Below are 12,700 nucleotides of genomic sequence, written 5' to 3' on the forward strand. Positions count from 1 at the left end.
TACACAGTGGCTAAGCAGCCTCCTCTGCTTCTAAATGTCTTCCCAGTAGGATAGTCTCAAATTTCGTCAGACTCATCAGTTGTTTGGCCTACCTTCATGCTTTCTACCATGGCTAGCTCTCTGCAAATTATCTTGTACAGATCATCTCTAAATCTCATAGAACCACAGGATTGTCTAATCTGCTGGTTTTCATCTTTTTCTTTAAAGCTGTGGAATGTTTTATGATGTGGGAGCTCAGTATTGAAACAAATAAATCTAGAGCTGGTGGGCCTGAAGGGAGACTGGAAGAACTCTTGAGCCGTACCTGTTAGTTCCAGTTTTTATAAGAAGTTCAGCATAGCGTCACTGAGGTTTGGCAGAGCCCAGTTTGAAAGCTGTAATAGGATCTAGCAACTTTTTGCAGGGAGAGGAACTGAGACCTAAAAGAAGGGTAGATTATTCAGTATCAAACAATTTATAAAAATTCTCCACTTGCCCTCACTTTATTTTATGCATGTTTGTAATATGCTGAACAAACTGTAACCTTTACAGTGTTAAACTGTGGTTTGGATTTGGTAATGCCAGCAGTCACTGTACTGCATACGATCAGTTTAAACAGTCACTATCACTCACTCCTTATGCTACTGTGAGGTTCCAACATGCTCCAGTTTTGGCAAGCAAGAGGTAGCTGAAGGAAAACTTTTTGTTGTTTTTATAGAGTACCAAGAGCTGGATGTGGTGGGGTGTGCTTACAATGCCAGAACTTGGGAGGCAGGAAGATTGTGAGTTTAAAGCCATCCTGTACTACATAGTGAGACTGTCTTAAGAAACAAAACAAACACTCTCCCTGAATGAGATAGTCATTATATAATATCAAAGTTGGCCCCTTGTTACAAGTCCAAAGAGGACTAAAATTCCACAAATGAACATGACCAGTTATTGGTAATGTATATTGAGTGCTCAAATCAGTAGGTGCTAGGACCTGCCTTACTTTGTGTTTTCTGTTATGTGATGGAGGATATCCTTATTATCTGGGGGTTTAAGAAGTGAAATGTAAACGTGAAGGGAGCAAGGAGAGAGGAAAGAAAAGATACTCAGTCAATTTTATGACACTTATGCAAAATTGACCTATTTAAAGGTCCTTTCAAATTCTCAAACAAGATTATTCTGGCTCACTGATTGTTTCCCCTCCATTCTTTCAAAACTTACCCTATGGTTCCTGTTTTTCTTTTTCCTTTCTTTCTTTTTTTCATAGTTTTTCTTTCAGTGAATTTGTATTCTTAATTCAGTGTCAACTCTACAAGATGATTTCACACATCTGTTTTCAGCTTCACATTTCCCTTAAGCTCAAGCTTTCAATACATCTCCTCTATGGCCTCTCTCCCATTTCTGTCCCTCCTTCCTCTATCCTCCTCTTCTTCCTGATTCTTTTCTTCCCTCCCTCCCTCCCTCCCTCCCTCCCTCCTTCAGCTCCCTCAGGATTTTGTTTTATTTCCCAGGCTAGCTTAGAAACCCCAGACTCAAGCTGTCTTCTTACTTCAGCCACCAAGGAACTAACTGGTCCTTTAATGTAGGCGTGAAGTACCACACCTGCTCTTCTGCTGTTTTAAACTTCTGCTATTTAAAACTGCTTGGAAGTTATCTTTCTTTGTGCTTTATTGTAACGTCTAAGCTAACTGGTTACACACAGGAATTTGCACACTCCTATTTTTGCATACCTGAAACAGAGAAACAAACAAACAATAAATACAAGTCTGAAAACGTCCCAGCCTGTAACTGGTGTGACTGTTGAATGTGAATTATCCCTGGATTACCTAAAACTCCATTCTGGGTAATTTATCATGTATCATCTTTTATACTTTGAAAAAATGTAAAAGAAACATATTTTAGAATAGTTTAATGGCTATGGATCAGGATTGGTGATTTTTTTTTAGGGACCATTGAAGAGTCACAGTTTATTCAAAAATCATTTTAAACATAGATTTTTGAACATGAGGGTCTTCAGAAAGAAAAAGAACATGACATGCCAAAGTGTGGGTATGGCTTCTCAATTCAGTGTTTTAACATTAGCCGTGTGTATCATTTTGGTGGCTCTCAAGTTACGTCTTAAAAGGTTGCTTATATATCTTGTCTTTCTTTTTTGATAAATAAGATTATAGGGTGACTCCAGAGATGACTTGGATGGATTACATGTGATAAAAATTGGGAGCTCATAAGGTTGCACAAAAGCTTAGGACATGTCTTTTACTATAAACGGGGTTTCTATCAGGATCCCTGGAAGCCTATAGCTGGGGGAGGAGAAAAGCCACAAGCAAACATTATTAATCATGCAGGAATTCTTGATTTCAACTGACAAGAAGCTTGCCCTAGTCCTGGATGAGGGGTTTCTTCCTGTTCCTGTAGTCCTATAATTTCCCTGCGTTTCTGACCTGCCTCACACTCATCATATCATGCTGAGATTGATGCATAATAATCAGCCAGTGTTCTTTTCTCTAGAGTTCTTCCACTCTTTTAAACAAACTGATCTGCTAAGCTACAAGCTTAAGATAGCACCTGTTGGCACTTGACACATAGTAAGTACTTGATAGATGGAAAAGGAATGTTCAACTCAGTACTTCGCCTTTGTCTACCAAATCCAATCTCAAGCTATGAAACCACCATTCTTTCCCCTCCGCTCTCTTCCACCTATCTACATAGTCAATATTATTTCCCAGTTTTCTCTGCTTCTTGCTTTTGTTTTCTTGTACCTCTCCTATCCTTGAAATGTCCTTTTAAATTTTCTTGTATTAAATGGAACAGATGACGCATTGGAGTTGGTAACGGAAGAGTTTAATGGGGAGATGTTTGTATAATCGTTGACAGAGTTAAGAGAACAAAGGGGTTGGGAAGCATCCTGCAGATAAAACGGAGGGAAGGTGACAGCCACAGTCCCACCTGAAAGGACAGGGAGTGCAGCAGTGCGACTTGGAGAGAACTGTAGCTAACGCGCAGAAGGGAGAGCTGTGAGTTCCTGAAGACGGAGGGCCATTTGTGGTCTGTAGGAGGGAGCTACTCCACCGGCATCTCCCACAGATCTCACCCCACTGGACTCCAGAGGACAGAGGATTTCCTGTTCTCATAGAGATCAGTGAGAGACTGGGAAGAGCAGTGTGCAGAGCTCATGGCAAGTGAGTAAGGATGGTCAGATGGAGGACACGTATTCCTTTCACACATTTCCCTAAGTCAAGTCTTACTTCTGTTGTTTAAATGTTTCTTTGGCTGTTCTGTTTATTTTTAATTTATTTTTATTTTATGTGTACAAGTGTTTTACCTGCAGGTATATGGGTGCACCATGTGCATGCCTGGTGCCTGAAGAGGTCAGAAGAAGCTGCTAGATTCCCTGGAATTGGAGTTAGGGATGTTTGTGAGCTACCATGAGGGTGCTGGGAACTGGGTCTTCTGTATGAGCAACAAGTCCTCTTCACAGCTGAGCTATCTCTCCAGCCCTGTTTAGTTACTTTAACATGAGCTGAGAATTCTTATTTTGCCTGACAGTAATTTGCCTACCTGCTTTTCTAAGAAAAGGTCTATTGTTTGATCCACATGGTTACTTTAACAGTCTTTTATGTAATATGCATACCCCAAAGTGGGTTATGACTAATTCTAGTCATAGAATGAGAATTAGGACTAATTCTCCTGGTTTTTGGATGGGGATTAAGATATAATTGTATGAAACTGTGACATGTAGAGCTAAGACATCCAATTCCAGTTGCATCTCTGTTTTCTACTGCATATGTTTGAGCTTCCTGGATGCCACAATCTTGGGCTCCCCCCCCCCCCCACCTCAGTTGCCTGTACTTTTCAACCTTCTTAGCTCATCTATAAATGTTAGGGTTCCTTGGGACACAGTCATTTGTCAGCTTCTGCCTTTCAATAACTTCTTCCCATAAAGGACTTTGATGGGTCAGTAAAATTATATTGAACACTCTACCATAGGATCCTTTCCACCAGGTGCTCATTCCATGGGCTAGACCCAACAAGTGCTATGCCCAGGCTTCAGAGAAGTGTTGCTTTGCAGTGAACTGCCATTAAATGTACAGACTCACACTGCTCTGGATACTGAGAATAAGTGATGGTTGAAGGACTAGCCCTAAGGAGGACATTTATACTATTTCCTTTAAGGCTCAGGAAATATTGTGGATGAGGAGGTGGAAAGAAGTTAAGAGTTAGAAGATAAGAGAGAAGCGTTGTAAAATGTGAACTTTGGGGCATGACGTCGCCATTGCAATCATGATCTTAGCAGCTGTATTTGCCTGTACTGGGCCTGTGAAAGACTAAGCCGTTGTCTTTAATCTTGGATCAGGAAGGGACTTGTGTGATCATACCCATCCTGTCTATAAAGTGTTGGCTGCTTGTGGAGTCTGGGAGAAAGGCAGTCAATTTCTTCATTTATGTACCCACAAATGAGCCCACCAGGCTCCAGTGGATAGTTCAAAACCCAGGAACACACAGACTGTCAAGTTAAAAGTCAGTGTGTCAAAAGCTGAGTCAGAAAGATGTGAATGTGAAGAAGGGACTCTTCAGGAGGAGGGGTTTGACAGTGGTGGGAGGGAGATAAGAGATGCGGTGTATGAGAGAGTAACCAGAATGTGTTCTATATACATCTATGAAATTGGCAAAGAAGAACTTTAATAAAAGTTATATATATATATATATATATATATATATATATATATATATATATATATATATATATATATAAAATTCTGTTGTTAAATGAAGTATAATTTTAATGTTTGGAAACTATCATGAAAATATCTTGCTTTGATAATATGTATACTGAATTTCCTTTTTGTTTCTTACGTTAAGGAACTAAAAAAAGTAGCTTCAGAGTTGATTAAGTCCAAGGTCACATGTCAGCATAAGATGGAAGAAGAAAGTATCGATCTGATAATTAAAGAACAAAAATATGAAGAGCTTCAAGAAAGACTCGACATGGTATTTGATTAAATTTTACTCAAGTTTATAAAATTAAATCTTACCCAAAGTATGAGAACTTCAGGATTATTGCACAAAATATTCTTCTTTGTAAAGTTTGTAGATATAGTAAAAATTAAGGTCTGACTCTTTTTTAAATTATTGGACTTTTTGTCATTAGCAAATCTTAGAACAAAATTTGGCTATAGCAATTTTAATCCAACTCAAATATAGGTTCAGGTAATTTTATGTCACTGTGGTATCTCTAAATTGCTTTTAAGATGAGAAATTGTATAGTTTTAATGTTTATCTTTGTACTAGCCTATATTGGGCTTCTTAATTCACTGGAGCCTATGTCTCAACACAAACATGGGTACTGAATTGAATATAGAACTTACTGAATTTTACATCATAACTTTACAATTCTTAACTTTGAAGGAATTGGAATTAAATAAGAAAATTAATGAAGAGATTACCCATATTCAAGAAGAAAAACAGGTAAGCAATCCTCACATAATTTGGAAGTAGATGTGGGATGATATTTGCTTAAGTGTGGAGTAGGCATTCAGCTAACATGTACTGAGTGGATATGTTTATATGTTTTTAACTAGTTGAATGTATACTTCCACTTTTTGCTATTTTATTTATTTATTTGAGACAAAGTTTCACTAGGTAGCCCTAGTTGTCTTGGAATTGGCCATGTAGATCAGGCTTGACCTTGAACTCACAGAAATCCACCTGATTCTGCCTCCTAGGTTTAAAGGTGTATGCCTTTACATTTATTTTTTTTTGTGTATATGTCTTAGTGTGTGCATTTGTATGTGATCACATGTGTGCACACACATCTGTATATGCAGAGACCAGAACTCTTTAGTCTCTCTGAGCTGGAGTTACAGATGTTTGTAGGATGCCTGGCTTGTTCAGTGAATGCTGGAGACCAAGTCTGGTCCTCATGATTGTGCAATAAGCACTCTTAATTGCTGGGCCATTTTTCCAGCCCCAGTTTTTTTTCTTTTCTTCCTTTCCTTCCCTTCCTTCCTTCCTTCCTCCCTTCCTTCCTTCCTTCCTTTCTTCTCCTCCTCCCCTTTTCTTCTTCTTCTTCTTCTTCTTCTTCTTCTTCTTCTTCTCTCTCTCTCTCTCTCTCTCTCTCTCTCTCTCTCTCTCTCTCTCTCTCTCTCTCTCCTCTCTCTTCTCTTCTCTCTTTCCTTCCCTTCCTTCCTTCCTTTCTTTTTTTTTTTTGAGTCAGGGTCTCACTCTGTAGTACAGGATGGCCTGGAGCTAACTATGTAGCCCATGTTGGCCTCAAACTCACTGGCAATCCTCCTGTCTCAGCTTCCCAAGTGCTGAGGTTACAGGCATCAGCCACATATTTTCTAGCTAAATTTCTATTTTTCAGAAGTAGTTTTATTATTTGTTAGACCAGTGGTACCTTAGCAAATAATTACTGAAATGTACTTACATACCATGTGTAATTTTAGAACAATTTCCACTTATTTCAATCTATTCTCATGCTTAAAAAATAATTTGGGGAAACTACAGTTACTTAAAAAAAATTTTGGATTTATCTTATGTGTATAAATGTTTTGCCTGCATATACATCTGTGCACCATGTGTGTGCCTGGTGCCTCCAGAGGCCAGAAGAGGGCATTGGATTCCCTGGAACTGGAGGTAACTGATAGTTGGGAGCCACTGTGTGAGTGCTAGGAATTGAACCTGGGTCCTCCTTAAAAGCAACAAGTGCTCTAAACTGCTGTGTTTTCTCTCCAGCCCCTCTAAGAAGAGTTTTGTCTGTCTTTTTTTTTTTTTTTGCTTTACCTTCATTTGATTGGTGACACCCTAGTCTACAGAATCATTTTATAATATTATAGTTCATGTGACATTACTAGAGATATATTCCTATATCTCTAGGTGAGCAAGGCAACAAGTTTATTTTATTTTTTAATTCTTTACCTTGTTCAGTAATGTCTTAGAATCTGTGGCAGGTTTCAAAAACTTACTTTACAAGTTAAGGGACTTTAGAAATAATACTTGATAGAAATTTGTATAACATTAATTATTTTAGGTAGTAAATTATCGTAGTGTTATTAGTTTAATATAAAGTATCAAAATTAAGGTATAAAAATAGTAGCTTAAAAACTAGATATGTGCCAGGTGGCGGTAGTGCACACCTTTAACCCTAGCACTTGGGAGGCAGAGGCAGGCGGATCTCTGTGAATTCAAGACTAGCCTGGTCTACAAAGACAGTTATAGGACAGCCAACAGAGAAATCCTGTTTCAAAACAAAACAAATCCCAAACAAACAAAAAATAAACTAGAAATGTATCTGGAGAATGAATTTAGAAACATGATATATTTTTATGTTTTTGAAGGATATCATCATTTCTTTTCAACATATGCAGCAATTACTTCAGCAACAAACTCAAGCTAATACTGAAATCAATGCAGAATTGAAGGTGCTAAAAGGAAATAATCAGGTTATGTATATTTTGTATATATTATGTATATATTGTTTAAATATATTTCTACCTAATAGGCTTCCCCCGTTTAGTTGCATTTAAGTATCTTGTTCTATCATTTGATTTTAAAAGGTAAGATACTAGATTCCTTCATCAACTTTCAGCATGAATATCTAAAATAATAAGTATATTTTTTAACATTTAAGTTACTAGGTGCATGTTAAACTTTATCAAATATCTAATTTGAATATTTTTTGAGATGAGGTCTCTGTAATATAGTACTGGCTGTCCTGGAACTCACTGTGGACCAGATTCGCCTTGAACTCACAGGGATCCACCTGCCTCTGTCTGTAGTGCTGGGATTAAAGGTGCATGCCACCATGCCCAATAGTGGTTACACAGGGACTTACACTTAGAAGTGTCTACCTTCTGTTTAATTTTGTACTCAGTGTCTTGAAGTTTTTTTTGAATTTTTATCTTTTGAGTTTATGTTTTGTAAATGAAACCTGATGGTAAATGGAAGCATGTGTTGGAGGCTTGGAACCTCAATAGGCATTTTCTTGTTTCTGTTGCCTCTCAGTCTTGGTTCTTGGCTGCTGGTTCTTCTACCTTCTGGTGCCCTGGTACCTTGCCTAACCACCCACTCTGTAGGCGAAGTTTTCTCCAGTCTGGCCCAGCACCACGGACCCTGCAACCGCTTATAAAATAATCACTCAGAAGCTTATATTAATTAAACTGACCAGCCATTAGCTGAGGCCTACCACTGATAGCTCTTACACTTAAACTCAGCCCATTTCTGTTAATCTATATGTCGCCACATGTTCCATGGCTTTACCTGTTGCCTTTACATGCTGCTCCCTGGACAGGAGGCTGGTGAATCCTCACTCAGCCTTTCTATTCCCAGAATTCTCTTCTCTGCTTGTCCCTCCTATACTATACTTCCTGTCTGGCTACTGGCCAATCAGCATTTTATTTATCAATCAATCAGAGCAACACATTCATAGCATACAGAACATCCCACAGCACCACTCCCTGCATCTTTTCATTTGTTTGGAAAAGCCTTACTTTTAAATGAATGCCTAGGTACAGTAGGGGAGGTTTGATGTGGGTACATGTGCCTTGCAGCACTCTATGGGGAGGCATGGCAGCAGCTCTTCCTGATTCAGGCCGGCAGAGCGAGTATCCAGCCCAGTGCTGCATGCATCCCTGCCTAACACTTTGATCTGGCAGCAGTTACCCTTTGCTGTGGGTTTACATCGAGAGCCCACGGAAGGGAAGGATTGCTTCCTTTTCTGGCTGTAATGTGATACATGGGTGAAGCAGGGGGCAGGAAGAAGTGGGGCCCAGAAGCTAGTGGCTCTTGCTCATGCTGAGTTGTCATGAAGCTTTTAGGCAGCTGCGAGGGACTTCATTTGTGCTGTGATTTTTTTTTCCTGTGTCCAGAGAACCCTGCCATTAAATAGAAAATGAAATGTCCTATGGCAGAGAGAGACACAAAGGAAAATTTACATATTTTAATACCTCTAATAGCATGTTTCCTCTGCCTTTTTGATTTGTACCAGGCCACACAAATTTTGTTAGCTCATCATCATTGAATAGAACTAAACTTATGCAGAGCAAGGCAGTTTTTTGCTTTATCTCCTCACCATTGCTGCCCTATGGCTTATCATATAAAGGTTCTGCCTGCCTTCAGTTATGTAGGAATTAAAATGTCAAAGATACAGAGGGAAAGAAGTGGACTGCTAGAATCAAGCTACTCATTCCCTTAACCTCTTCACCTATTCTTATAAGAGACTAGTAGAAAACAACTTTTACAAGTAAGAACCTCTTCACACCTTCTCCTAAGAGCATATGTTTTTTTTGTATAGATATGGTATAACTTTTTAGCCTAGGTTTACCACAGCCTATGGAATGGTGAGATTACAGGCATGTAGCACCATGTTTGACTCAAAATTCATGATGAGTAGCTGTTACAAAGGTCATATGGTAATCCATGTAAAGGAGTTGAAACATAGTTTGGGGGGTGAGCTGAATATTAGGGTGTTGCTAGAGTTTTCCTGCCTGGCCCACAGTCAGGACAAATCTCTCTCACCCGCCAGTCCCAAGCTGCTCAAACCCGATCAAGTAAACACAGAGACTTATATTGGTTTCAAACTGTATGGCCGTGGCAGGCTTCTTGTTAACTGTTCTTACAGCTTAAATTAATCTATTTCTATTAATCTATACCTTGCCACGTGGCTTGTGGCTTACCAGTACTTTACATCTTCCTTGTCCTGATGGCGGCTGGCAGTGTCTCTCTGACTCAGCCTTCCACTTCCCAGCTCTATTCTCCTCCTTCTCCCGCCTACACTTCCTGCCTGGCCACTGCCAATCAGTGATTTATTCATTGACCAATCAGCAACACATTTGACATACAGACCATCCCACAGCACTTCCCCTTTTCTTTTCTTAAAAAGGAAGGTTTTAACCTTTACACATCTCCAAAGTCAGCTTGGTATATTTGGGAATTTGGGCGTAGCTTCTCTTACTACTTCCTGCTGGAGGGGGGCGCTGTATCTTATGGGGACACAAAGAACATTTTAGGATTATGGAGTAGTCCATGAGGGTGTATTCGTCTGAGTCAGTTGCCTTGAAACGGTTCTGGATGTTGGATCATCTGGGCCATGGTGTCATCGGAGACCTTTCAGGTGGTCTTGGCTGGTCAAACCTGATGTGTCTTAATCTGGAACAAATCCATAGCCTCTTGCTTTCTGTGGAAACAAAAGAGACTCTTTTCCAAAGCAACATATCCTTACATCCAAATTTTGAAGTCAAAGTATCTTTAAAATATACATACTGGTTTAACTCAGCTTCCTTTACAATCAAATATCTCTCTGTAGTTAAGAATCCCAAAGACAACACAATCCAGACTCTCTGTGTAATAGTCATCTCTACGTGGCTTACTTTTTATATTAATTTTACTGTCTCTTTAAAGACTTTATTTTTTAAAACCATGTATTTGTTTCTATACTGTATATATCACCTTTTTTTGTCTCTTTTAAGCCTACGTATATTTTACACACATTTTAAACTATTACATCTGAATCTGTCTTATTGTGAATCTATTGCTTTAAGCCGCAGCAGCTGTGGCTGCTGGCTCCGCCCACCTCAGCTTCCCAACATGGCGTGGTACTTTACCAGCAGCTCTGGGAGCTATCGTGGGTCTATGCTTTTATCCAAGCAGCATGTAGCCCAGAAACCTCTTTTGTTTTGTACTAGCAAAGGCTAAATCCACAATGTAGCTTAATGTGCCACTTGCAGAGGCCTCATTCCCGCCATACTGCAGGTCGAGCGCGCACGCCAGCAACCCGCCAGTAGCTCAAACCGGCAGCTGCCGCTCATTTGAGAGAGACAATTAGGAAGCTGTTTTTAGCTCCGTTTTAGAATCTTTTTTTTCAGGTTTTAGGTGGAAACTCTTGCCACCACGTTGGACGCCATTTGTTGCTAGAGTTTTCCTGCCTGGCCCACAGTCAGGACAAATCTCTCTCACCCGCCAGTCCCAAGCTGCTCAAACCCGATCAAGTAAACACAGAGACTTATATTGGTTTCAAACTGTATGGCCATGGCAGGCTTCTTGTTAACTGTTCTTACAGCTTAAATTAATCTATTTCTATTAATCTATACCTTGCCACGTGGCTTGTGGCTTACCGGTACTTTACATCTTCCTTGTCCTGATGGCGGCTGGCAGTGTCTCTCTGACTCAGCCTTCCACTTCCCAGCTCTATTCTCCTCCTTCTCCCGCCTACACTTCCTGCCTGGCCACTGCCAATCAGTGATTTATTCATTGACCAATCAGCAACACATTTGACATACAGACCATCCCACAGCATTAGGGGTTAGCTAATTTATTCTATGATAGAGACCCAGAAAATGTAAGCAGTTTTATAAACTGTGGGGCCTTATAAACTGTAGAAAAAAACAATATTATACCCTGGTTCCAATCCAGAACTATTTCTCAGTGTTATGTGCTCAACATAATTTTTTCTAGAAGCACGAGACTGTTAAGTTTGTGTGTTGGTTAGTTTTTGTCAACTTGATATAAGCTAGTCTAGGAAGAGGGAGCCTCAGTTGAGGAACTGCCTCCATGAGCTTAGCCTGTGAACATGTCTGTGGGATAGTTGCTTGATTAGTGATTGATGTGTGTGTGTGGGGGGGGGGCGGGGAACAGCTTACAGTGTTGGTGCCACCCCTGGGTAAGTAGTCTTGGGTTGTATAAGAAAACCAGCTGAGCAAGCCATGCAGGGCAGAGAGCAAGCAATGCCCCTCCGTGGTCTCTGCTACAGTTCCTGCTATTGGGGGATTTATTAAGGCAACTCCACGTAGTTGAAAGGGAGGTTTATTTTGAGGGGTAACTTACAACAAGTAAAGGGATAGGTTACAGGCTCCAGGAGAGGTGAAGTGCAGTCCAGCGGTGTTCTTTGGAGAACTCTGCTTGGTCTACCATCCAACATCCAGAATTACCAGGAACCAAGAGAGCCGGCACATCCAGATCTCGGGTCTTAAGGGCTCCTGTCTTACCCTTGCCTCAGGGGCAGGCCATAGGTAGGCGTGACATTTACTGGAAGCCTCACTGTGGGTAGTACTTCCAGGTCAAAGCTGGAACAGCTACCCACTACATTTCCCCCTTTTGTCTAAATAAGAAGGTTCTATTCTAATACAAAACTGTATACAATAGGAATGATTATCAAATATTGTCCAGGAGGAATAAGGGATAATGACCTAGACAAGATGGAACTACAACCAACACGAACAATATCAAGCAAGAGACACATACTAAAATCCAGAGAAATCTGGAACATAGGTAAATGGCACATTACAAAGATCATTCCAAAAGGTGTCCTATCCTGAAGAACCTAAATCTAATACAGTTCTTGCCTCCAAGTTCCTGCCCAGACTTCCCTTGATTATAAACTGTAACTTGTAAACCAAATAAACCCTTACTTCCTCACGTTACCTTTGGTCATGGTATTTTTCAGAGTGATGTAAAATAAACTAAGAAAGTTTGTTGAATCAGTTGTATGAAAATTATACTAAAATTTTGTGGTATCTATAGTGGTCATTGCTTTGAGCTACTAACCAAATCTGTAAGTATGGCCCTAGGATCTTTTAACTGTGTGTACCAATATGTTAAATATTCAAATACCTTTCTCTTTAATTATTACCTGTCTCTTGATATTATATAGAAAGCTATATAATATCATATAGTACATTCCAAAATACTGTCAAGTAGTCCACTAAGAATGCAAACATTGAGCCGGGCAGTGGTGGCG

General features: G+C 39.8%; 1 protein-coding gene across 4 annotated transcripts in view; it reads left to right on the plus strand.

The window, feature by feature from the left end:
- Ccdc73 (coiled-coil domain containing 73) overlaps window positions 1-12,700 on the plus strand; it is a 126,567-nt gene that overhangs the window by 93,847 nt on the left and 20,020 nt on the right. For all 4 annotated transcript variants that reach the window (XM_052723917.1, XM_052723918.1, XM_052723919.1 and 1 more), the window contains 3 exons: window positions 4,828-4,956; window positions 5,374-5,433; window positions 7,305-7,409. In XM_052723917.1, coding sequence (XP_052579877.1) covers window positions 4,828-4,956; window positions 5,374-5,433; window positions 7,305-7,409 — 294 coding nt within the window. The remainder of the gene's footprint in view (window positions 1-4,827; window positions 4,957-5,373; window positions 5,434-7,304; window positions 7,410-12,700) is intronic.

Source organism: Peromyscus californicus, unplaced genomic scaffold (assembly GCF_007827085.1).
Source record: "Peromyscus californicus insignis strain IS unplaced genomic scaffold, ASM782708v3 Scaffold_7__1_contigs__length_154581171, whole genome shotgun sequence".
NCBI lineage: Eukaryota > Metazoa > Chordata > Mammalia > Rodentia > Cricetidae > Peromyscus > Peromyscus californicus.